We start from the raw sequence: 26,497 nt of genomic DNA, 5'->3' as shown, positions 1-26,497 counted from the left end.
TATTAGAGCAGGGTGCTGTGTACTATAATTATTGTTATATATATAGTTATATAATAATGAAAACTTGGAGAATGGTTATATAAATTATGCTGGATTGCCATGTAATCATTCAAATTTTTTAGGAGGAATATTTTATGATGTTGGGAAATGCTTTTATTTATAATGTTAAATGAGGGAAAAAGGATAAAATATTGTATATGTAGTGAAATTTCAACTGTATAAAAAAAATTGAGAGAACAGGATGGAATGCTTTTCAGCACCCCAGATTTCTTATGGTACGTTACATTAAGGTTAGGAAATGGCTTCTGAAGTAAAACTGCAAGGATCAAGAATCCTGAGTTCTGGGTTTTGTTATGTTTTTTTTTTCCTCATTAAATAGGCTTGCACAGCCCTTATTAGTTAAATGTTAAACTTCTAATTTTAGCTGCATGTCATTTATTTTATTTAAAAAATAGAATTCGCCTTCACATTTTTATATCAATGTTTATCTACTGTGCCTCATTATAACCTCAGTACAGAGCACATTTGTTTACTAAGTATACTTGTTGAATCAGCAAATACTGGTATTTAACAATAAATTGATTTTTCAGGTTTTCAAGCCAATTGTTGAAAAATTTGGTTTCACATTTAATTGTGACATTAAAATGAGGTAAGGTGCTTATTTCTTAACCCTCTGAGCCATTACTTGTGCTGAAAATAGTGGAAAAGTTAGATCCTGGAGAACTGTCTTTCTGTAGTCCATTTAATACATTTTTTATAGGAAATAATAGTATTTTGTGGCTTAAAACAATAAACAGCAGGGGTGTGGGTACTTGGAAGCAGCTGCATGCTATGTTTGATGTTTGTTTTGGCAGAATATTTTTTGAGGGAATGGCTGCACCCAGTGTGGAGTTATCTGTGTTGGGCGTAGACTGGGTGCTCACTGTGTGCAGACTCCTGGAGTGGGGAACTGCAGGGTCCTGAAGGGGCTTCTCTTCCACCATGCAACCAGAATTCTTTTCCTAGGAGACACATTGGGCATTCAGGTTATTTCCCTTATAAGGCTTGCCTTCTGCCACAGAGTAGCAAGGCCACATTTCTTGGTTCTTGGTGTGGCATTTAAGTGTTTTGCAGTCTTATTCCAATTTACCTTTCTAGCTATTTTCTCCCTCCCCTCCTTTCAGCATACCATGTATTCTAACTACATGATTGCTGCCATTCCCTAAATATACTTTGTACCTTCAGACTCCCATACTTTTGTTCATGTTTTTCTTCTCCTTCTAAAACTTGGAAATTCTGTATCTCTTGAAAATGAAACTTGTAATTTCTTGTGTGAATTGTCAGTGATTGTGCCTCAGTTGGAATTCATAGTTGCACCTCTGTTTTAGTCCTCTTCACAGCCTGACGTGTGTTCTAGTTACACGTGAAGCCCATCTTACCAGATGGGGAGTTCTTTGTGGATAGGAGTATTGTCATTCTTATCTATGTGTTCTTAGCATCTTCTGGACAAAGACAGTAAGTAACGTGAGTCAAAATTTTATTCAGAGAAGGCAGTGGCACCCCACTCCGTACCCTTGCCTGGAAAATCCCATGGATGGAGGAGCCTGGTAGGCTGCAGTCCATAGGGTCGCTAGGAGTCGGACACGACTGAGTGACTTCACTTTGACTTTTCACTTTCATGCACTGGAGAAGGAAATGGCAACCCACTCCAGTGTTCTTGCCTGGAGAATCCCAGGGACAGGGGAGCCTGGTGGGCTGCCGTCTATGGGGTCGCACAGAGTCAGACATGACTGAAGCGACTTAGCAGTAGCAGCAGCAACAGCAAAATTTTATTAATGGTTCAGCTACTAAATATTCATCATATATTTATTGAGCACCTATAATGTGCCAGACATTGTTTTAGGGCACTGGAATATAGCAAGAAGAAAATAGACCAAGCTGCTATCATTAAGTAGCTTTTATTCTAAAACAGCACTGGTTGAATAGAACCTTCTTCTTCATTTAGCTGTCCCGGGTCCTAGTTGTGGGATGTTAGATCCTTTAGGTGTGGCATGTGGGATCTAGTTCCCCGTCCAAGGACTGAACCCCAGCCCCCTGCATTGAGGGCATGGAGTCTTAGCCACTGGACCACCAGAGAAGTCCCTGAATAGAATTTTCTGCACTAAGGGAATTGTTCCCTGTCTGTCCAGGATGATAATCATTTGCTACATATGACTGTTGAGCACTTGAAAGGTGGCTAGTTGGACTGGGGAGCTGAGTTTTAAATTTTATTAAATTTAAATAAGGAATTTTCTGGCAGTCCAGTGGTTAGGACTCTTCACTTTAACTGCTGAGGGCACAGGTTCAGTCCTGGATGAGGAGCTAAGATCCCCTCAAGTCTTTATGTGTGGCAAAGAAAATAAATACATAATTTTAGCTCATTATTGACCAGGGATTTTTGTAGAAACCTAACACCTGTGGCTGGCAGTTTTTATTTTGGCTGGATAAAAATTAATTTTGTTATTTTACTAACATTTCGTGGGCTATTACATTCAGTAGTTACACCTGACACACCTGTTGAGTCTTCTAGTTTTTGTGAAATGTTGTCTGCAGTCCACTCTTCTGTAGAAGCAAAGGAGCATTCTCTAGCACCAGGAGTTTCATTTTCATTTTCTGTATCAGAATGAATCACTAAGATTATTTATTGGCTTTTGTCTGATATTCACATTGTCTGAATCAGAACTCTATTCTGAGGAACTGTCCTCTTCTGAGACACTAGTGTATATGTCATGTGGACAGTCAGAGAAAGTATCTGCATAAAATTTACCAAAAAATTTTTCACTCAAAATTTTATGATATGTCATTTTCAAAAAATTTACATGTATAATATTCATAGGGTAGAAACAAAAGCTTAATGGAGCAAAATGTGAATGATAACAACCATCACAAGTTGTATAATGAACCCTTCATCAATTTTAAGCTCTAACAGCTTCACACACTGATGTTAATTGTATCACTCTCTAAAATGAATTGATAGGCCTCTGGTCAATACTGTTCTGGTAACAAAAGATGGATTAACATATCTCTGGTCAATAATGGGTTAAATAGTCACATGAACTGGAGTCTTTCTTGCCTGGGAAATCCCATGGACTAAGGAGCCTGGTGGGCTACAATCCATGGGGTCACAAAGAGTTGGACATGACTTAGCAACTAAACAACAACAAGCCCTGAGTCTACCATATGGGAAAGCACAAATCTAAAACATTATTTAGAAATGTAAAACATGAATTATATAGTTGGTATTACTCACATGTTATTTTATTGTAAATATTGAGCTTTATTTTTTTGTCATGCAGTCAGTTTATGTGTTTTATCATACTTTTCACAGGGGCTACTACCCAAAGGGAGGTGGTGAAGTGATTGTCCGAATGTCGCCAGTTAAACAGTTGAGCCCAATAAATTTAACTGACCGTGGCTGTGTGACTAAGATATATGGAAGAGCTTTTGTTGCTGGTGTTTTGCCATTTAAAGTAAGTTGTCTGATTCACTTTACTGTATAAAGTAACACAACATTGCAAATCAACTATACTCCAATAAAAAAATAAAATAAGGTATCAAAAAATAAAGTTGTCTAGATGATCTTAGAAGTATGTGTTTGTCTTGATAAGTATTATATCATCTAAATTTTGAAATTATTGAGATAATTTTTAAATAAATCTTTTCATTGAAAGTTTTTCTTAAAATTCTGTGCTTACTTTACTCTTTAAAATTGAGTTTTTATATGATGCATGTAAAAATGATTAATTCTCTGTCTTTGAAGGCTTGAAAGCAGCTGTCAAAATAATTATTAATTTATTCTATTTTTTTGTCTTACCAAAATAGGTAGCAAAAGATATGGCGGCAGCAGCCGTAAGATGCATCAGGAAGGAGATTAGGGATCTGTATGTTAACATCCAGCCTGTTCAGGAACCTAAAGACCAAGCTTTTGGCAATGGAAATGGAATAATGTGAGACAATATACTTTTTCCTGGATGTTGGTTAAGGGCACCCTGAAATAGTTATCCTATTTAATAAAATGTTTGTCATTTTAAAATTTGTAGTTTTAAGGCATATTTTTTAAGGGTATTCCTACCTAAAACAACAGTATGATGAATTATGATAATTTTATTCTGAATTTTTTTCTGAGGATGGTTTACTTTTTACTACACTATCAGAGCCTTTTTGTTTATATAGTGAGCTTAAATGTTTAAGCTAATCAGAAGTTAGCCTTTGAAGATTATCCTATGAGAAATATTTCCAGTTGCTTTTCTGTATCTCAAGTGTGAATTCAGTTTACAAGTTAATATTAGATGTAGCAAAGGTTGACTTAGAAAAGAAATATTGTATATTTTCCCATTAGGAGTTATTAAGTGTTATAAAAATCCTTTAATATTTTTAAAGAATAAAACTATCTTTTGTGAATATTTAACTTTTAAACACTTTTTCATAGCTTCTATTAAGGAGTTTAAAGTAAATGCATTTTCTGCATATAATACTGTTCTGAAAACTATTGATATAAAAGAAAACCAAACATCTCTGTAGAAACACATTTACATTTAAGATTATCAGTATAGCATGCCTCTGAAATGGTGTCACTTAGTGCTGATGACATGATTTCTGGGAAGACCATTCCTTACCTGTGTGTGAATCAGAATCTGGTGTGACTTCTTGTCAGAAGTGCTGAAAGATACTAATGCCCTGATGACAATGGAGAACGCTAATCATGTTGCTCTCTGTATGAAGAATTTCAATTTTGCAATATCCTAGCCAGATCTAATGCTGTGTATTTAACAGTCACTGTTCTCCTGTGTTGTATTTGCATGTAATACTAGAATATTTATAGCACAGATAGTAATACTGTTTTCCCCTTATACAGCATCATTGCCGAGACGTCCACTGGCTGTCTGTTTGCTGGATCGTCGCTTGGTAAACGAGGTACAGATAAATGAAGGGCACACTGTTCCCAGTTCTGGTGTACAATTCTTTAATCATTCTTTAATTATCTGTCAGGATTAGAATATTATAGAATTATGGATGACAAGTTAAAAAGGAAATGGTTCAATTCAGTTCACTTCAGTCACGTAGTTGTGTTTGACTCTTTGCAATCCCATGGACTGCAGCACGCCAGGCCTCCCTGTCCATCACCAACTCCCGGAGTTTACTCAGACTCATGAACATTGAGTTGGTGATGCCATCCAGCCATCTCATCCTCTGTCTTCCCCTTCTCCTCCTGCCTTCAATCTTTCCCAGCATCACGGTCTTTTCAAATGAGTCAGTTCTTCACATCAGGTGGCCAAAGTATTGGAGTTTCAGCTTCAGCATCAGTCCTTCCAGTGAATATTCAGGACGGATTTCTTTTAGGATGGACTGGTTGGATCTTCTTGCAGTCCAAGGGTCTCTCAAGAGTCTTCTCCAACACCAAGTTCAAAAACATCCATTCTTTGGTGCTCAGCTTTCTTTATAGTTCAACTCTCACATCCATAGATAACTATTGGAAAAACCATAGCTTTAACTAGACGGACCTTTGTTGGCAAAGTAATGTCTCTTCTTTTTTAATACTATTGTCTAGGTTGGTTATAACTTTTTTTCCAAGGAGCAAGCGTATTTTAATTTCATGGCTGCAGTCACCATCTGCAGTGATTTTGGAGCCCCCCAAAATAAAGTCTGTCACTGTTTCCACTGTTTCCCCATCTATTTGCCATGAAGTGATGTGACTGGATGACATGATCTTAGTTTTCCGAACGTTGAGTTTTAAGCCAGCTTTTTCACTCTCCTCTTTCACTTTTGTCAAGAGGCTCTTTAGTTTTTCTTCGCTTTCTGCCATAAGGGTGGTGTCATTTGCATATCTGAGGTTATTGATATTTCTCCTGGCAATCTTGATTCCAGCTTGTGCTTTATCCAGCCCAGCGTTTCTCATGATGTACTCTGCATAGAAGTTAAATAAGCAGGGTGACAATATACAGCCTTGATGGACTCCTTTCCCACTTTTGAACCAGTCTGTTGTTCCATGTTCAGTTCTAACTGTTGCTTCTTGACCTGCATACAGGTTTCTTAGGAGGCGGGTCAGGTGGTCTGGTATTCCCATCTCTTGAAGAATTTTCCACAGTTTGTTGTGGTCCACACAGTCAAAGGCTTTGGCGTAGTCAATAAAGGCAAAGTAGATATTTTTCTGGAACTCTCTTGCTTTTTTGATGATCCAATGGATGTTGGCAATTTGATCTCTGGTTCCTCTGCCTTTTCTGAATCCAACTTGAACATCTGGAAGTTCACGGTTCACGTATTGCCGAAGCCTGGTTTGGAGAATTTTGAGCATTACTTTACTAGCATGTGAGATGAGTGCAATTGTGCGGTAGTTTGAGCATTCTTTGGCATTGCCTTTCTTTGGGGTTGGAATGAAAACTGACCTTTTCCAGTCCTGTGGCCACTGCTGAGTTTTCCAAATTTGCTGGCATATTGAATGTAGCACTTTCACAGCATCATCTTTTAGGATTGAAATAGCTCAACTGGAATTCCATTACCTCCACTAGCTTTGTTTGTAGTGATGGTTCTAAGGCCCACTTGCCCTCACATTCCAGAATGTCTGGCTCTAGGTTGGTGATCACACCATTGTGATTATCTGGGTTGTGAAGATATTTTTTGTACAGTTCTTCTGTGTATTCTTGCCACCTCGTCTTAATATCTTCTGCTTCGGTTAGGTCCCTACCATTTCTGTCCTTTATTGAGCCCATCTTTGCATGAAATGTTCCTTTGATATCTGTAATTTTCTTGAAGAGATCTCTGGTCTTTCCCATTCTATTGTTTTCCTTTATTTCTTTGCATTGATCTCTGAGGAAGGCTTTCTTATCTCTCCTTGCTATTCTTTGGAACTCTGCATTCAAATGGGTGTATCTTTCCTTTTCTTCTTTACCTTTCGCTTCGCTTCTATTCACAGCTATTTGTAAGGCCTTCTCAGACAGCCATTTTAACCTTTTTTGCATTTCTTTTTCTTGAGGATGGTCTTGATCCCTGCCTCCTGTACAATGTCACGAACCTTCGTCCATAGTTTTTCAGGCACTTTGGATATGGTTAACTGGTTCTGTTTTAGAGTCAGTTAAATTTTAAGTGTTTCCTCCAACTTTATACTTTGAAAAATTTCAGTCTTACAGAAAAGTTGAATGATTAGTGAATGTCCATACACTGCCTTCCTAGATACACTGGTTATGAATATTTAGCTACATGTTGTGTGTTTCTGAACCATGTCTGTGAAAGGTTGCAGGTACCCAGTTTCCCCGCTGAATACTGCAGTGTGTTCATCCACAGAATAATACCTGCATCATCACATGCCACTTTTTTTTTTTTCTTTAATTGTTTGACTGTGCTGTGCTGCTTGTGGGAATCTCAGTTTCCTGAACCAGGGGCTTAACCCGCACCCCCTCCCTTGGAAGTGCAAAGTCTTAACCACTGAAATCCCCCATTACCATTTTTATACCTAAAGAATCTGTCTGTTATATTTAGACACAACCAGTTGCCTCCAAAATATTCTTTAGAACAATTTGAGATGTTTTGTTTTGCTTGTTTTTGAGCACACACAGCATTGGTTATCATGTCTGTTTAGTTTCTTTTTTAACTGCAGAATAGTTTCTTTGCCTTTTTTTTTTCCCCTTTCATGATATTTACATTTTGAAAACTCCAAGCCATTTTCTTACAGGATTTTCCATTATGTGACTTTGTCTGATTATCTCATGATTAGATTTATTCGGGTTAAACATTTTTAGTAAGACTCTTGCACAGGTGATTTTGTATATATTCTATTCTATCACATCAGTGAATGAGTGAGTGCTCAGTCATGTCAGACTCTTTGCAACCCCATGGACTCCTCTGTCCATGGAATTTTCCAGGCAAGAATACTGGAGTGAGTTGCTATTTCTTCCTCCTGGGGATCTTCCCAACCCAGGGATCAAAGTCATGTCTCCTGGGTCTCCTGCATTGTGGGCAGTTTCTTTATAGCTGAGTCATTAAATCACATCAAGGTGCTCATAATGTCAGTCTCTCCTTTATCAGTAAAGCAGATTGTGGTCACTTGTTATGGTGGTGTCCTCCAGGTCTGTCTGCTACAAAGGTTTCTCCCTTTTTTCTTCCCCTTCTTCTTTTTATTGTTTTTGCCACTGTAGTGAAATCGTGGAGTCCTAACCCCTGAACCACCAGGAAATTTCCCCTTTTCCCTTTGTATTATAATTCATAAATACTCTGGGATAATACTTTGAGACTATCTGATTATTCTATATCAGTACAACTTTCCTCCAGTGGTTTTAACATCTGATGATTCTTCCCTGCATCGTTATTACAGTGTTGATTTCAAAATACTGAATGTTTTTGTGAAAGGGAAATTTCTGTAGTACTTCGTATATTTGGGAGGGGAGATGCATGTATGCATCTGTTAGTATTTAAAGTTACTTTTGCTATTGTGTGTGTGTGTGTGTTCTGTTGCTCAGTCGTGTCTGACTCTTTGTGACCTCATGGACTGTAGCCCACCAGGATCCTCTGTCCATCAGATTTCCCAGGCAGGAACACCGGAGTGGGTTGCCATTTCCTTCTATTAATAGTTGAACTCCTCATTATTTGTGTGGTAGTTGATTGCTTTCTTCCTACTTGATAACATCTTTAAAAGATGCTTACACTCATGCCATTTAACTACATTATTACTGCTGAATACACAAATTTAGGTAATTTTAGTCTGCTCAGTTGGAGATCTAGACAGTAGTTGGGTGTCACATTTAACCAGTGTAATAGAATAGGTAAAATCAACATATTTGGTTGATCAGACATAAATGAATTGTTTAAAACTGTGCTATTCAGTTTGTGGTTGGCGGACAGGTAGCATATCAGCATCATCTGGGAGTTTGCTGGAAATACTAGTTCTGGGGCCCACCTCATCTGTATGAAACCAGACTCTTTGGGGCCCAAAAATTTGTTGTATAAGCTCTCTAAGGTATAATAAAATTTGAGAAATAGTGATCAAGACTATATATGTAGTGTATATTCATTACTTGTTAGGTGCAGTGAGGAATCAACATGGGTGGTGATAACGCAAAATATAAAACAGAGACTAGGAGCCCATATGTCAGAAATTGTGCCGTGCTTGGCAGGCACTGAGTGAAATGTGAGTTTAGTTTGTATTATCCTTGAGTATCAAGACCTGCTAGGTACTGTAAATGAAGGATTCAGAAGTGAGAACCACCATTTCTGCTGCCTGGCTTAGTCTGGCAGAGGAGACAGACCAGTGCTGTGATTGTTCTATCTCCAGGGCACCTGGGAACACAGAAGAACAGCTAATTCTTTGGGGACTGAGTGATCCCCAATCTGTCTTGTGCTGTTCAGTGATCCTCCAGTGGGTTCTATAGAGAAGTAGAAGTTAGCCGGATAGAAAAGTGGGAGCTGGGACTTCCCTGGTGGTCCAGTGGATAAGACTCAGTGCTTCCACTGCCGGGGCATGAGTTCAATTGTGAGTCTGATCCCTGGTTGGGAACTAAGATCGCTTACGCTATGTGGAGTGGCCAAAAAAAAAAGGCTGGGGAGAGCTAAAGAAGAGGACAAAGGAAAGGGCTGATGTTGTTTTGGCAACTACAAACATAAGTGATGAGTAGAGGATCTGGAACAGGGAGGAACAGAGATGAGATTAGAGAGGTCAAGATTTTGAAGAACTTTATAGGGCTTATAAAGGAGTTTGGGTTTCATCCTGAAAACAGATATTTTAAGAAGGGATATAAGACCAGGTCTTTGGAAAGTAAGTAGCTGTGTAGCAGATTAGAGGGAAAACATAGTGGAGTCAGGAAGACAAGTCTGTTATATCAGTTCAGATCAGAAATGAGGGCCTATACACCAAGGAATGCAATGACTAAGGCCAGAGAGATGAGTACTGATACAAGGGTATTTAGGAGGGTGAATAGACTGGTGATCAGCTGGATATGGAAGGTGAGGGAGGCAGTGTAATGACCTTGATTTCTAGCTTGTGTACCTGGAAACATTTACAACTTTGTGAATATGGGAGGTAGAGTTAGTTTGCCAGTGTAGATGATAGTTTTAGATATGTTGCAATGATATCATAAAAGGATCGTTGCTCTGTTATCAGCAATACTTTGAATTAACTCTACTACCAGCCCAGAAAAATTTTCTTTCCTAATATTTCATCAGCATTTTTTAAACTTTGTCATATGATGGATAATACGCATATAGAACGCACAGTTCTTATTTTTAGAGTTACAGTGGTGGGAGGGATTAGAAGGTAGAGTTGCTTACTTGCTGAAGTTGCCTAACTCCTGGTGCCTGCCCTTGTGTCCAGTCAGGCACTCAAGTTAAATGGGATGTAACTAGCAAATGCAGAGATACCTTCGGGTCTTCTCTCTCAGTGTGTCTGCTCAGTAGCTTCAGTCATGTTGACTCTTTGTGACCCTGTGGGCTGTAACCCACTAGGCTCCTATATCTGTGGGATTCTCTAGGCAAGAATACTGGAGTGGGATTCCATACCCCCTCCAGAGGATATTCCCAACCCAGGGATCGAACCTGCATATCCTGTACTGCAAAAGGATTCTTTACCCACTGAGCTACCTGGTGGTGATGGTTTAGTCGCTAAGTCGTGTCTGACTCTTGCAATCCCATGGACTGTAGACCACCAGGCTCCGCTGCCCATGGGATTCTCTAGGTGAGAATACTGGAGTGGGTTGCCATTTCCTTCTCCAGAACCACCTGGTAGGTAGTCTATATATTAAGAGGTCTCAAGAGAATGTCATGGCTCCCAATATCTAGATCTCTTTTTATTTCTGATTTAAATTAACTAGAAAATTATCGGACTCTGAATCCTAATGTTTAAGCATTATAACCAGAAGCAACACTGGCTGGTTGTCCACACCACCATATATATTACAAGCAGTAAGTTGTAACGAGTCATATTTTTGTCCTTGTCTCAGTTACTAAAACTATTTTGATCTTAGTTTCTTTATCTGTTGAGTGAGAGACTTACTTAGTCTGAAGAATCTCTGAAATCCTTCCAGCTATAACTTTCTTTAATCCTGTTGCAAAGGTGAGATTTGACGGTTTATTTTATTTTTTTTTTATTTTTTTATTTTTTGAAAAAATCTTAGCAGTTTTAGATAGAGGCAATGTATTATAACAGAGCACTAAATTGAGAGCAAGAAAACCTAAGTTGTTCCTATGTTTGCAATTATGTTACGTGGTGACTCTGCTTTCCTTAACTGAAAAATGAGATCAGACCATTATCTACATACAAGAATTGTTTCTACATTTATATGATTGCAATATGGACAGAATATATGTTTTCACATTGTTCAATATCTGTGTGATTTGTTGACCACTCATCTTTCAGTTAGTTCTGTACTTTACTATGGGACAAATCAATCTGCTAAGATGAATTATACCTCTGGCTTGTCAATCTTGTTTCTTATGTATGGACACTACTAGTTTATAGTAAGCACTTTCTTTTCCTCCTTTAATATATGTAGTAATTCAGAGCATGTCTCTGATGCTGTAGTCAGTCCTTTGGCTTTCTCTGTTCAGTTTTGTCCTTTTAATGAGCTAGAAGAAACCTCAAATCATTGAATATTTTTTTAATTTGTTATAAACTGTCAAAATTGAGGCCATATTAAGAAACCTCTAAAATGCCAGAAGAGTATTTGTCAGAAAAACCTTAGGTTTTCCAAAGAAATGAGGATTTTGCTCTTTTATTTAGAACACAGTACTAATAAAAAAAATTCTCTTATTTACTTCATTTTGCTCAGTTACCATAGACTGCTACTAATAGCTGGTAATGTTGTAGGTCCATTCATAGCATCATTCACTGTCAAGGCAGCTGGGTGGGAAGGAATGTGCATGGCTCTGAGAAATAGTTTGCCACTTGGCAGAGAAACCTTGAGAAACCTTAGTGCAACTACTGTTCTCTAGTACTACAAAGCCAGGAATTGCTTCCTTCTTCTTTTTGTACTCCATGGAAATTTTAGCTGTTCTTCAATGACTCAAGTCCTTGAAGTCCTTTCCTGCTTCATGAAACATTCTCAAATTATTCTGGAACTTATAATTTCCTTTTCTGAACTCTCATTGGATATATAGTTAATACGATAAACTTAGCACTTACCTCTGTTTTTTTGGTGCCTCCTTAGCTAAGGAACCAGTTTCTGTCACTTAGTATGGTACATACATAGCATCATGTGTGTTATCAATAGTAACTATTCTTATTAACAGCTTATTATGAACTAGTCTTGAAATTAGAAGCTTTGTAAATATTATCTCTGATTTTAACAACTTTGCAACTAAGGTATTATCATCTCTATTTACATCTAGAAGAAGATACGGAAGAGGCAGAGTCGTTTACCAGAAAGTCAAGATTCATACATGTTCCAAACCATTTCATTCAGTCATGTAAATGATTGATTAATGTTATAAGGATAGTTTAATGTATTACATTGTTATAATGACTTATGTAAGGGAAAAAATGGTTAAAATTTGATTTCTATTTTCTGCGACATTTTATCAAAACATGTATTTGGTTTGGTGAATTTCCAAATATAAAATAAAAATGAACCACATTCTCATTTTTCAAAAGCCATTTTCATTTGCAGCCAAGGGTTAATTTTGTTCTTGTTGCTTAGTTGCTAAATTGTGTCGGACTCTTTTGTGACCCCATGGACTACAGCCCACCAGATTCCTCTGTTCATGAGATTTCCCAGGAAAGAATACTGGAGTGGATTGCCATTTCCTTTTCCAGGGGATCTTCCCAGCCCAGGGTTCGAACCCACGTCTCCTGCACTGGCAGGTGGATTCTTTACCACTGAGCCAGCAGGGAAGCCCATAGGGTTCTTTTAATTTAAAGTAAATAAAAAGAATCATCTGACATTCCACTACATTTGATGGATTTATTTTGTATTTAGCATTGTACCAGATATTTGTGGTATATGTAGAGAAGCAGGAAGGAGAACAATGGAATAAATATTCTTATTTTTAAAATAAGGTAATACCAGGGAATTCCCTGGCAGTTCAGTGGTTAGAACTTCCAGGGCCTGGGTTCCATCCCTGGTCAAGGAACTAAGGTCCTACAGGCTGTCAGTGCTGCTAAGAAACAAATAAGGTAATACTTGTTCGAATCTTAAAAGAATAAAACTTTGTATATTTAACCTGAGAATCTTTATCTCCTCTTTCTTAGGTGAAAATTATCTGAACTTTTAAAAAATCCTTTAGTTCTAATAGAATTGCCTGCAGACCAATTATAATATATATGAATTGTGAATTTAAAATTTTAAAATCAAGGCATAGTATTATAGAGTATTATAGGGTATCATATAAATTGATTTTATAATTAGTACTTCTTAAACAGGGCCAAGGCCTGTTCTCCTCCCCCAACCCCCCTCACTGGTCCATTTAATAAAGTATTTGCATATGCTTAGCTCTCAGAAGATTCAGTACATGAAGATCTTATCCTAAAAGTTGCAATGGGTGAGTTCAGAGGCCTAAAAGATGTTATGCCAGTGCTAACTGGGATATGTGAAACTTTTTGCCTCTTAGTAATTAATTAATTTTTTTTTTACATTGTGCCTGTTGCAGGTGTTAATGCAGACAAGGTTGGAATTGAAGCTGCTGAAATGCTGTTAGCAAATCTTAGACATGGTGGTGCTGTGGATGAGTATCTGCAAGACCAGGTAATGACACTTTAGGATAAAAACCTCCAAGCCTGTTAGATTTGAATATTGGGCAGTTAGATTGAATATAAATTTTAGTCATTGACTTTCAGACAGTGATTGGTATGTTCTAATTCAGCACATTTTTAAAGTATTATTCTAGAATTTATATACCACAAATTTCAGTTTTCATCTTACTCAACCTGGCTGTAGCATTGGGCACACCGAGCACTCCTTCATTCTTGAAATACTTTCTTCTCTTGATTTCTGAAATACTGTTATCTTTCTCTATCGCTAGCCATACATTCTAGTCCCTTTGCTAGTTTATTATTATTGTTGTTTGCCTCTTCTCAACTTCTAAATTTTGGAGAGCCCTTGTGCTTAAGCTCACACCTCTTTTTTTATCTGTTTTAGTCTCTCAGGTAACTTTTCCAGTCTCACGCTCGAGTACCGTCTGTATGCTGATAGCTTCTAAATTTGTATCATTGGCCCAGGCCTTTCTCCTTAGCTCCATATCCATTGTGTCCCTTACACCTGTCAGCGTCTCCACTTAGATATGTCATACACCTCTCAAACTTAACACATCTACTCATGTTGAGAAATGCTGATGAATATTTCCAAATGCAGTCTTTTTATGGTCCACTGTCTTGATAGATTTTCCTTTCTACCAATTTTCCCCCTTAATCACAATCAGATGTCTGCTTAGAAAAGTATTCTTCAAGGTTTTTTGACCAGTTTTCTTAAGACAGTTTTCTTATTTCTAGTCTCTTCCTTCTTACTCTTCTACAGTCTAGTAATTCTGTATTAGTGTATTTGTTTACCTGTTAAAATGTTGTGATTTTAGAACTTGTAAAGAAACTTGTCAGTTTATATATACTAGCTTGCAGGGACAGGTGGTCTGATAAAATGTATTAATTTTCAACTCTGTATTCTTAAACATTAAGTTTATAAACTTACTAAGCATTTTGTGCTATTCAGACTTTTGGTGACACTGGTTTTCTGTCATCTTAGGATTTTTGTAAACCTAAAGAAATGGAAATTCTTTTTTAAGCTAGGAATAGTTATAGTGTGAAGTGGTAATGTGCATGTGTGGTAAGTCACTTCACTCATGTCTAGCTCTGTGTGACCCTATGGACTGTAGCCCCCTCCAGCTCCTCTGTCTATGGGATTCTTCAGGCAAAGATACTGGAATGGGTTGCTGTGTCCTCCTCCAAGGGATCTCCTTGATGCAGGGATCGAACCTACGTCTCTTACGTCTCTTGCATTATCAGGCAGGTTCTTTATCACTTAGAGCCGTGTATGACCCAGCAATCCCACTACTGGGCATATACCCTGAGAAAACCATAATTAAAAAAGACACATATACCCCAGTGTTCATGGCAGCACTATTTACAGTAGCTAGGACATGGAAGCAACTTAGATGTTCATCGACAGATGAGTGGATAAAGAAAGTGTGGTGTGTGTACACACACACACAAACACACGCACGCACAGCACTGAAATATTACTCAGCCAGGAAAAGGAATGCATTTGAGTCTGTTCTAATGAGGAGGATGAACCTGGAGCCTGTTACGGAGTGAAGTAAATCAGAAAGAGAAAAACAAATATTGTATATTAATGCATATATATGGAATCTAGAAGGCTGGTACTGATGAACCTATTTTCAGGGCAGCAGTGGAGACGCAGACACAGAGAACAGATTTACAGACACAGTTGGGAAGGAGACAGTGGGACGAATTGGGAGAGTAGCATTGAAACACACTTTACCACGTGTAAAATGAATAGCCGGGGGAGTTTGCTGTGTGACTCAGGGAGCTCAAACCTCGTGCTGTGTGACAACCTAGAGGGATGGGATTGGGTGGGAGGTGGGAGGGAGGTTCAAGAAAGAGGATGTGTGTATACCTACGGCTGATTCATGTTGATGCATGGCAGGAACCAGCACTATTGTAAGGCAGTTATCCTCCAATTAAAAAATAAACAATTTTTTAGCTATTTTGATATCTAGTATTATTTTCGTATGGAAAGCAGTAGACTTTTAACTCCAAGTATAAGTAAATGTGTGAGAGTTTCCTTCTTTGTGTTTTTCTTTTTAATAGCTGATCATTTTTATGGCATTAGCCAGTGGAATTTCCAGAATAAAAACAGGACCAGTTACACTCCACACCCAAACAGCTATACATTTTGCTGAGCAACTAGCAAAGGTGAGTATTCCATCAGAAAGAGTGATTGATCTTTATTATGGCCAGTTTGGAGTCAAATTTTAATAAACAGAAAACTTCAGTAGTAATTGTAATTGCTATCATTCAGTGAATACTTTCTGTGTGGCAGATACTGAACTCACTCAGCAGTAAAGCTGAATCATCTTACTCTGCATGACCATTGTGGGTGGCTATTTATTGTTAATCTCATTTTATTTATGAGTCATGTGAGGCAGAGGGATTAAATTAATTGCTGAAGACCAAATACTTTCTTAGGGGCAGGACTGAGCTTTGAGCTCAGAACCTGGGAGAGCATCCATCAAAGCTCATATGTGGTAGGTACTGCCTTACAGTAAGTGAAGGCATTTTAATGGGAACTATAAGATCACATCACAAGGGATTTGTAGTTGGCTAAGCTTAAATTATTATATAAAAAATTTATATATTTTATTTCCTTGTGATTTTATTTTGGTAGAATAGAATATTTGCTGAGATTCTAACGTTGCACCAGTCCTTTCAGCTTCAGAAGAGTAGCTGTATATATATGTTAATGCATTTTCAAGTTTGGCCATACAGTGTGGTTTGCAGAATCTTGGTTCCCTGACCAGGCATCTAGCCTGGGCTTTAGCAGGGAAAGCGCCAAGTCCTAACCACTGGACTGCCAGGGAATTCCCTAGATGTATAATTTTTAGTGAAAAAGAATTTAACATGAATAATCTCGTATTCATACCTTGTTTAACAGGATTCTTAAAACAAATGACGTGTGTATTTCATCTGAAACTAACTTCTTTATAGAAAGTTTAGAAAATAGAGGAAAACTCCTGTCCCTCACTGCCCTTTGCCAGTAAGACCACTGTTGACATTTAGGTATTTTCCTCCTCTTAAAATTATTTCTCTTCTCTATTCCTTTTTTTTAACAGCTAACACATACAGCATCGTTTCATTCATTTTTCAGTGATGTGTGGCATATTTCTATTTTGCTACAGTCTTTATAATATAAGTTGATAAAGTAATATAAAATTTATAACTCAGAATTTTATGAAGGAACGTGTTGACCTTAAGCATTTTAAAAGGTTACAAAAATAATGTACATAGTAATAAGAAATGAAGCATAACAGAGGTGTACCAAGCACAAAACCACTGTTACCCTACTCTTCACATTTTATTTGTATGAATCTTAATATGTACCTTTTTTGTTATTAGACAGGATAGGTAGGTTTTGATTAAATTGTGGGAAAAGGCCCAATAGGAGGCAAAAGCAAATTATATTTGATTCAAAAGATAGTTAACTGTATTTTTTATTAATTCTACTTATGCTTTATTTTGTAACTACTATTAGTCTGTCTCCCCGTGTAGACTGTGATCTTGATAGCAGAGACAGGGTATATTCATTTTTTCTACAGTACTTTGCACATAGTAGACACACATATGTTATTTGAACTGAATGCACAGTGGAAAGTGCCATGAACTGGATTTTTTTGCTCTGGTTTCTCGTTCAGCATTGTTGTGTTTTAACGCAGTGACCTGGGGCAAGCTGCTTCATCATTCTGTGTCTCAGTGCAGGTAATTCACCAGGAAGGTCAGAGTCTGTGTCCCTTATGGCTCCTTCCAACTTTATATGTAGGCTAGAAATTATTTCCATAATTGTTACCTTTTTTCATATTTATATACTGCTTGTAATTCGAAAAAAAATGTATATACATATGACTAGTCTATCTAGCTCATAATTCAGGTTCATTGTTTATTCATACAACAATAAATTTCAGTGTCCATACAATCTAATCCTAAAACTGGAATCATTTTTAAATATTGCAGTTCAACAGGACCTTGGAGAAGTAGTTTTCAAATTGTATTTCAGAGAATCCTAAGGTTTTATGCATACTTCAAATCCCTCTGTCACAGATTCAGTCAGCCTCCTCCGTTATTTTGATTTTAATTCAATTTTCTTAGAATGAATATATTTGCTTTAAAAAAAAAATCATGTTTCCACAATATCGTGATAGAGATCAGGTGTTTCAAAGCTAAACTTGAATTAGTTAACAAGTAAAAAGTACAGTGTCAAACCCAATAATGATGAGGGAAGATGTTAATTGTCAACTCTCTCCACCTGTCTCCTCTGAACTAGATATTTTAAATACTGTATTTAGGGAATTAAATTGGCAAGAAAATTTGAGAGAAATTAAAGGGTAATTTGATATTTGACAAGATAAAAGAAGTTTAGATGCTTCAGTCCCATGTTTTAGAAAAAACTTAGAAAGTAGGTATTGAGATTTAAAAATTGATATTTACTTAAAGCTGCACTTCTGAGGAGTTCTGATTCAGTGGGTAAGAAATGGGATCCAGGTTACATATATTCTGGCAAAACTCCACAGACTCGTATACCTCTGAATAAGGACCATGCCTCTGGAATAAAGTATTTCATATGTAGGCTATTGAATTTCTCATGAGTCATTTAATCTTTCTATCTCTAGCTTCTTCAATAAAATGAGTTTGGTATTAACTGCCTACCTGTTAAAGCAGGTGTTATGGGCTCTCCCCTGTGTCCCTCTTCATATTACTTATAGACTAAATGCTCTTCTGGTTTCAGGCTAAATTTACTGTGAAGAAATCAGAAGATGAAGAAGATGCCTCTAAAGACACTTATATTATTGAATGCCAAGGAATCGGGATGACAAATCCAAATCTATAGGGTATTTGCCTTTTAAATGATACTTCAATGATGTTATTGCACTAATCATTTCATAAATATTATAGAACAATGGAATAAGATGTAATTTATTAAAGGACCTAACTTTAATTGAAGTATAGAATGTTCTAGATTTGCTGAGAATGCTTCATCCAATTAATCTCATTTTGACTATCTTCTGGGATAGAGACAGTGAATAAGTTGGTGGATATGTATAATAGTTGATTTCGGTATTAAAGTATTACAATAAAATATTCTTTTCATCTAAAGTGTGTTTTTCTTTTTGATATAATGTAATAAGTTAGGGATATAGGTTTGATCTGAATTTGTATATAATTCTAATCATTGCTGGGGTCTCATAAAATTTAGTGAGACAAATTTATACACATGTACTTGCTGTGTCAACAGTAACATTTCATAAGCATTGTCTCATTATATGTATCTTCTCATTATATGTATCTGGGTACTAGGTAAATATTGGCTTTGAATCTGTTGAATATGTTGTGAAAGCTAAACAATGAGAATTGCAAAATTCTATCCCTTGTAAATTTGGTCATATCAATTCCAGGTATTTTTTTTGTTTGGCTTATAGTATTAAAAATAATTGAGTGTCTTTATTACAGAATGCTTTTCATTACTCCCTGTTATCTTACACCTAACCTGTTCCACATTTAGATTACTTCCTGGTCCCTGTAGGCAATTGAGGTTGTGACTCAAATGAAACTAGTTTTATGTAATAGTTAAATATGCTGTACTGTAATATAGTGATGAATTCATTCAGACTTAGTTCTTTCTTGAAATTTACCCACTAAATGATTAAAACAGTCCAAGATATAGATACAGAGGTTTATATTATAAAACATTCAGAAAGTGGAGAATTAGTCTGTATAAAAAAACATAATTTAAAAATTTGCTCCATGTACATAATTGTAATTCTTGTCAGTGATTTCTGTGGCTTTAGACAGTTGGGTTCAATTTGTTTTAAAGATGCTGATGATAGTATTGCTTCCTCTTTGTACTTAAGGAAGTAAATTTTATAAGTTCATTTTTATAACAAGACATAAATGTCTCTTTTTGTTTTTTTTTTAATTATTTATTTATTTTTGGCTGTGCTGGGTCTCCGTTGCTATGTGGTCTTTGCTGTAGTTGCAGCAAGTGGTGGCTGCCCTCTGGTTGCGGTGCTCGTCTTCTCATTGCAGTGGCTTCCCTCGTTGCAGAGCACAGACTCCAGGGTGCGCGCAGGCTTCAGTAGTCGCAGCACGTGGGCTCACTAGCTGCAGCTCCTGGGCTCTAAGGCACAGGCTCATAGTTGTGGTGCAAGGGATCTTCCTGGATCAGGGATCAAACCTGTGTCTCCTGCTTTGGCAGGCAATTTCTTTACCACTGAGCCACCGGGGAAGCCCTGTTTCCCTATTTTGGAGTAAAACTATGCTGATAGTACAGTTGTTGGAGGGATTGTGATAAATTTGGGGTCTTAAGACTAGTGATGATATTTCTGACAAGCTGGGCAGCAGTGTTACAGAGGTAGGTTGGAATGCAAAGACTGGGAATTTTGGAGCAAGAGATTTAAGGTCAGCTTTGTACATGATGAATTTATGATTAATCTTAGCTTTGACTGTTAAGTCAAAACTTGGATACAATAAACGTGGGACTACTGCAAAGAAATTTTTATTAGAAGAAGCAGATATTTATTCTCCCCCCAAAAAACTGTATTTCTGTTTCTACTCCTATATCTAAAATTGTATTTCAGTATGCTTCTCATTTTTTTTAATAACCACCTAATACAAGGACTAATGTTGATTGTACCCTATATGTGCAATGGTCTTTAAAAATATTCTTTGACTAGTGACTTTCAACAGGGGTATTGTTACCACTTGAGTTTCATAAAGCCTTCCCATGAATTTCAAGTTTGCAGATGTCATTAGTTTTTAGAGGATATATTTCTGAATTTCTCTAATTATGTATTTTTTTCTAAAATAGAGTTGCCTGTGGTCAAAGTAGTACTTTGCAATTTCTCCTTTTTAGCTTCTCTTTCACAGCCTCCGTTTCTCCTCTTTACAAAAAATAAGGTAACTTTTTATCCAACTTAATTTTACTATAGTGCATTCCCTTGGAATAAAAGAAAATTTCAAAGGCACTAAATAAAGGGACAATTTGAAACAGTCTCTGAGAAGTTTACTCAAACTAAGAGATAAACCAATGCCTTATTTTATATATTTGTGTGATTTCAAGTAAGGAGATGAAATGTTTACTTTCCAAAAATAAACATGATACCTTTAAATAAAATGTACTTTTCTGATTATCAGGAGAAATATTTTCAATATCTTTGCCAAAAGGCTACTAGAAAATTTAAATTTTATTTCCTTTAAACTTTGGGAGATTACTGCTTATTAAGAATTATAAGTTACGTCTCTGCTGTCTATTCATCCCTACCATGTGAAGTGTGTTGTAGCTTCTATAATCTATATTATTAACAATAATATTAATTATTAATAACCTACCTATATTAATAATATAATAATATCAATAATCTATTATTAATGATATACATGAGTATTAATATATATTTTTAAGCCCCACACTTGATAATATTTTTGTTATTGATTTCCATTGAGCTCCATCTCATCCCAATAATTGACATTGTCCACAGATATATGATCTTATTTTGTTTTAAAGGAACATAAATCTCATTAACAGATATTTCCATAAATTTTACTTTTATATTTAGTAGTATATCAAAACATATATTTTTATACTCCATTGTATAATGGTGCTAATTACAATTAATCAAGCCGGAAGAAATTTTTAAAAATTTGAATTGTGTACACTGAAAATTTTAAAGTACAAATTAACATACATATTTTTATTCTAGAGAAATGTGACTGTGAACTTTTAAGCATAAAATTGTGGGTGAGGTGGAATGTATTTTGAAAATGGAGATGGTGGATATTAAACAGCTATGATTTTTAGAGTCTAATGGATAAATTTGGAGTGATGGAATAGTTTTATTTTAAAACGACAATATGTATAACATTGATTAAGTTCTTTGCTAGAACTGTTGAAACTTAGGATGAGAAATCTTGAATCCCACATCTGTTTAAACAGTATTTTTGGTGTGTCTGTGAGAGGGTTTCCAGAAGCGATTAACATTTGAATTGGTGAACTGAGTAAGGCAGATTGCCTTCCCTAATGTAGATGTGCTTCATATCATCCATTGGGGGCCTGAAGGGAACAGAAAGGTAGGGGAAGGTTGAGTTTGCCCTTTCCCTGATTGCTGGAGCTGGGACATCACTGTTTCCCTGCTCTTTATGCTCGTGATGCTTAGGCCTTCGGACAGACCGAAACCTATACCACTGGCTCTCTGGTCTTTGAACACTTCTGGCCTTCCTGGGTCCCCAGTTTGCAGATATGGGGCCTCTCAGGCTCAATGATCACATGAGCCAATATCTGTTAAGTCTCTCTCTATATGTGTAGGAGAAGGCAATGGCACCCCACTCCAGTACTCTTGCCTGCCTGGAAAATCCCATGGATGGAGGAGCCTGGTAGGCTGCAGTCCATGGGGTCTCAAAGAGTTGGACATGACTGAGCGACTTCACTTTCACTTTCTCTGTATGTATATGTCTTTCTGTTTATCTTTCTTGTATTGGTTCTATTTCTTTGAAGACTCCCTAATACTAATTTGTAAGCCACTCCAGTACTCTTGCCTGGAGAATCCTATGAATGGAAGAGCCTGGTGGGCTCTAGTCCATATGGTTGCACAGAGTTGGACACAACTGAAGCAACTTAGCAGCACAGCTTTGAAGGAGACGCTCTCTGGAACTGATGATCATTTCTCAAGAAGGAGTACATTTCAGCTGATTTTCAGACCTCAGAAGCATTATGGTTGGTACTCAGACTTTTAAAGGAAGGGGATGTAACCCGACAGGTGCTTAGATGGTTCAGGTGGCATGGTACAGCCGGTGAGGAAGCACAGTGGATCGAATGTTCTTAGTGCCAAGGGAGCACAGCAGGGTATGTGGCAGGGCCAGCTGAAAAAAGCTCGAGTCATAGTTGGCAGTGGCAGCAGCAGCTGCTGCTGCTGCTGGAGCAAGCCTGACAAGAACTGAAAGCAGGAAGAGTCCTTCTTCCTCTTTCCAAGCTCCACTGTAGGCTTCTGTTTTGCGGAATCTAACCAGAAACTGGTTGGCAAGACATCGGGAAATTTTAGTACATACACCCAAACATCATGAGCAGAGTCTTGAACGGAGTGCTTGGAGCTGAGAGTGAATAGCTAGCAGAATCTATTTTTTTGGTCATTTAGTATCTATTTTCGTGTTTGTGTTTTACAACAATGATGTCCTTTGGTTTTGCTTAACAAGATGCTGCTGTCTTTTTTACAAAGCTATTTCCATCCTCTCCTTCAAAGAAACCTAAAGGGCTTCCCTAATGGCTCAGTGACAAAGAATCTGCCTGCTAATGCAGGAGACATTGGGTTTGATCCCTGTTTGGGGAAGATGCCACATGCCATGGAGCTACTAAGCCTATGCCTGCAAGCTAAGTCGCTTCAGTCATGTCCGATTCTTTGTGACTCTGTGGGCTGTAACCCACCAGGCTCCTCTGTCCGTTGCCATGCCTTCCTCTAGAGGATCTTCTCAAGCCAGGGATCGAACCTGTGTCCCCTGCATTGGCAGATGGGTTCTTTACCACTAGTGAGTGCCACCTGGGAACCCCAACTAAGCCTGTGCTGCACAACTATTGAGTCTGTGCCCTACACAACCCGGGAACTGCAGCTACTGAAGCTCTCGTGCTCTAGAGCCTGTGCTACGCATCAGGAGAAGCCACGCAATGAGAGGCCTGTGCACCTCAACTAGCGAGAAGTCCCCATTTGCCGCAACTAGAGAAAGCTTGCATAGCACCAAAGACCCAGAATAGCTAAAAATAATTAAATTTTAAAAAGAAAGACACCTAAAGTCCCAGTAGTCACCGTAACTATTTCTGGATGATGTTACTATCTATGCTACTCAGTTCAATCAGTCAGTTCAGTCCCTCAGTCATGTCTGACTCTCTGACCCCGTGGACTGCAGCACGCCAGGCTTCCCTGTCCATCACCAACTCCCGGAGCCTACTCAAACTCACGTCCATCATGTTGGTGATGCCATCCAACCATCTCATCCTCTTCCCCACCTTCTCCTGCCTTCAATCTTTTCCCAGCATCAGGGTCTTTTCCAGTGAGTCGGTTCTTCACATCAGGTGGCCAAAGTATTGAAGTTTCAGCTTCAGCATCAGTCCTTTCAATGAATATTCAGGACTGATTTCCTTTAGTATGGACCGGTTGGATTTCCTTGCAGTCTAAGGGACTCTCAAGAGTCTTCTCCAACACCACAGTTCAAAAGCTATTCTACTCAATCCCAACTAAGTAAATACTCTGTAACATGCAGATTAAATTGGAAAGTTAATCACCAATAAAAGCCCTTACAGAAAATAAAGAGGGACAATAGGGAAGGAAAAAATAAGTGGGAAGGAAAAAATAAGTAAATATATATCATTGTATACATAAGAAAGGGAGATTTGCATAGCTGCTGCAGTCATGTGTGCTCATTATCTGCCCTAAAATCTATGTTTCCTTTGCCCTCAACTGCCACCACAGTCAGTCAGGGTTCTTTTCATGGTGGAGGCAATCCAAATCTTTACTCCCAAAGGATCTGAATGTTAGTGGTCTGTGTTTTTTTGTTTTTTTTTTTTAAATATGGACAAATAAAATAATGCTTTATTCCTACTATATAAAGAGTATTCTAATATAACGTTATTTCAGGAGGTAAATCCACATGTTTTTCTGTATTTTCATATCATTGCACAATATAATTTAAAGACATTGGAACATGTGTCAGTACCCTAAATGTGTTCTTAGTGGTATATCTTTAATATGTTGCTATAGTTTTGCCTTAACTTGTACAGCCACGTTTGAGAGAAGTCAAAGAATGCCTTGGGCTCCAGACAGAGTCCTATAGCAGACACTTGGTTTACCCTTAGTGGTTGGGAGCAATTGCCCCAGGAAAAACAATGATCTCTTCTTTGTTATTTCAGTAGCATGAGAATTTCAACTTAGCCAGTGGAAGTCTTATCTTCCAGTTTACTGGAACTATTGTCGTGATCTCTGATAGGAGCATGCTGCCTTAAATTAAAGCCTCTAAAACCAAGAACAATCAAACTTGCAAAGATAGAAAACAAAATTTTGGGGGGTTGTAATGAACTATTGTAGTGGAGGATGCTCTCCCAGATCTACTCCTTATTTAATGTATTCTCGCTATGGAAGAAAACAGTACCCTATATTAGTTTCAGATCCCAAGAATAGCCCACATCCTACAGAATAGAGCCCAGTCTTTGATTGCATTGTTCCCCAACAGGTGTTCTTTTTTTTTTTTTTCAGGTGTTCTGACTGATTTTTCACTGGGCTCCTTTATCAGTTCTGCTACTTCTGAGGGTGTCTTAACCTGACAGAATCAGTAAACTCAGTGGGCATGAGCTCATTGGCACACTTTTTTAGCTAAGAAATGAGTTCCTTGTTCAGAAGCAATATTGTTTAGAACAACCCATAGATAATCATTATATCTGTCTGTTATGACATAGCTGCTGCTGTTGCTGCTGCTAAGTCGCTTCAGTCGTGTCCGACACTGTGCCACCCCATAGATGGCAGCCCACCAGGCTCCTCCGTCCATGGGATTTTCCAGGCAAGAGTACTGGAGTGGGGTGCCATTGCCTTCTCCGGTTATGACATAGTAGGTTGCTTCAAAAAATTGCAGCTTAAAACAACAAATACTTATTTTTCACAATTCCTGTTGGTCAGGAGTACAGGACCAGCTTAGTTGGTGATTCTGTGCATGCATGCCCAGTCATGTCTGACTTTGTGACCCCCATGGAGTGTAGCCTGCCAGGCTCCTGTCTATGGGATTTTCCAGGCAGAATACTGGAGTAGGTTGCCATTTCCTCCTCCAGGGGATCTTCCCAACCCAGGAATTGAACTCGCCTCTCCTGAGTCTCCTGCACTTTACCACTGAGCCACCTGGGAAGCCAGACTCATAGCATTTCCTGAAGTTACAATCAAGCCAAAGTACTGGGTAAAGCAACAGTCATTTTAAGACTTGACTAGAGTTGAAGGATCCACTTCCAGCTTCACTCGTAGTTGTTAACACGCTTCATTCCGTTCCTTCTAGGCTGATAAACTGTGGGCCTTTCCATAGGGCTTCTCACAGCAAGACAGCTTGCTTGGTTTCTCTAGTGTGAGTAGAGAGAGATAGACATTGGCCTAGAAATGAAGCCACAGTCTTTTTATAATCTGATGTCACCATGATATCCCAATCACTTATGCATATTAATTAGCAAGCCACTAGTCTAGCTCATGGGCTTCCCCAGTGGCTCAGGAGTAAAGAATCCATCTGCCAATGCAGGAAATGTAGGAGACCCAGGTTCAGTCCCTGGGTAGGGAAGATCCCCTGGAGAAGGGAATGGCAACCCACTCCAGTATTCTTGCCTGGAGAATCCAAAGGACAGAGAAGCCTGGTGGGCTACAGTCCATGAGGTTGCAAAGAGTTGGACATGACTGAAGCGACCGAGCATGCATGCATGCATTCTAGCTCATACCCAAGGGGCTGGGATTAAGGGCATAAGTAATAGGAGGTGAGGATCATTGGGAACAATTTTAGAGACTGACTACAACAGTCATACGAGCAAAAGCACAGAGCACTGGGGTTTTGGAATAGATAACTGTTCTTTTCAGAAACAGATCTTGGTTTGCTACTGGATCCTGGTAGAGACTGAGCTTCTGATCTGGACGTCTAAGAGACCTTATGACCTGAACTTCCAATGATGAACTAGATGTTTTCTTATCCACCAAGAGATCAAATTGCCAACATCTGCTGGATCATGGAAAAAGCAAGAGAGTTCCAGAAAAACATCTATTTCTGCTTTATTGACTATGC

General features: G+C 38.0%; 1 protein-coding gene across 3 annotated transcripts in view; it reads left to right on the top strand.

Moving 5' to 3' along the window:
• RTCA (RNA 3'-terminal phosphate cyclase) overlaps positions 1 to 19,159 on the top strand; it is a 28,484-nt gene extending 9,325 nt beyond the window's left edge. For all 3 annotated transcript variants that reach the window (XM_027536399.1, XM_027536400.1, XM_027536401.1), the window contains exons 5-11: positions 591 to 649; positions 3,347 to 3,488; positions 3,841 to 3,965; positions 4,874 to 4,932; positions 13,585 to 13,679; positions 15,755 to 15,859; positions 18,444 to 19,159. In XM_027536399.1, coding sequence (XP_027392200.1) covers positions 591 to 649; positions 3,347 to 3,488; positions 3,841 to 3,965; positions 4,874 to 4,932; positions 13,585 to 13,679; positions 15,755 to 15,859; positions 18,444 to 18,545 — 687 coding nt within the window. In that variant the 3' untranslated portion in view covers positions 18,546 to 19,159. The remainder of the gene's footprint in view (positions 1 to 590; positions 650 to 3,346; positions 3,489 to 3,840; positions 3,966 to 4,873; positions 4,933 to 13,584; positions 13,680 to 15,754; positions 15,860 to 18,443) is intronic.
• The last annotated feature ends 7,338 nt before the right edge of the window (positions 19,160 to 26,497 follow it).

This window comes from Bos indicus x Bos taurus, chromosome 3, assembly GCF_003369695.1.
Source record: "Bos indicus x Bos taurus breed Angus x Brahman F1 hybrid chromosome 3, Bos_hybrid_MaternalHap_v2.0, whole genome shotgun sequence".
Classification (NCBI taxonomy): Eukaryota; Metazoa; Chordata; class Mammalia; order Artiodactyla; family Bovidae; genus Bos; species Bos indicus x Bos taurus.
Note: the sequence above shows the minus strand (reverse complement) of the source record. Positions and strands in the feature narration are given on the sequence as shown.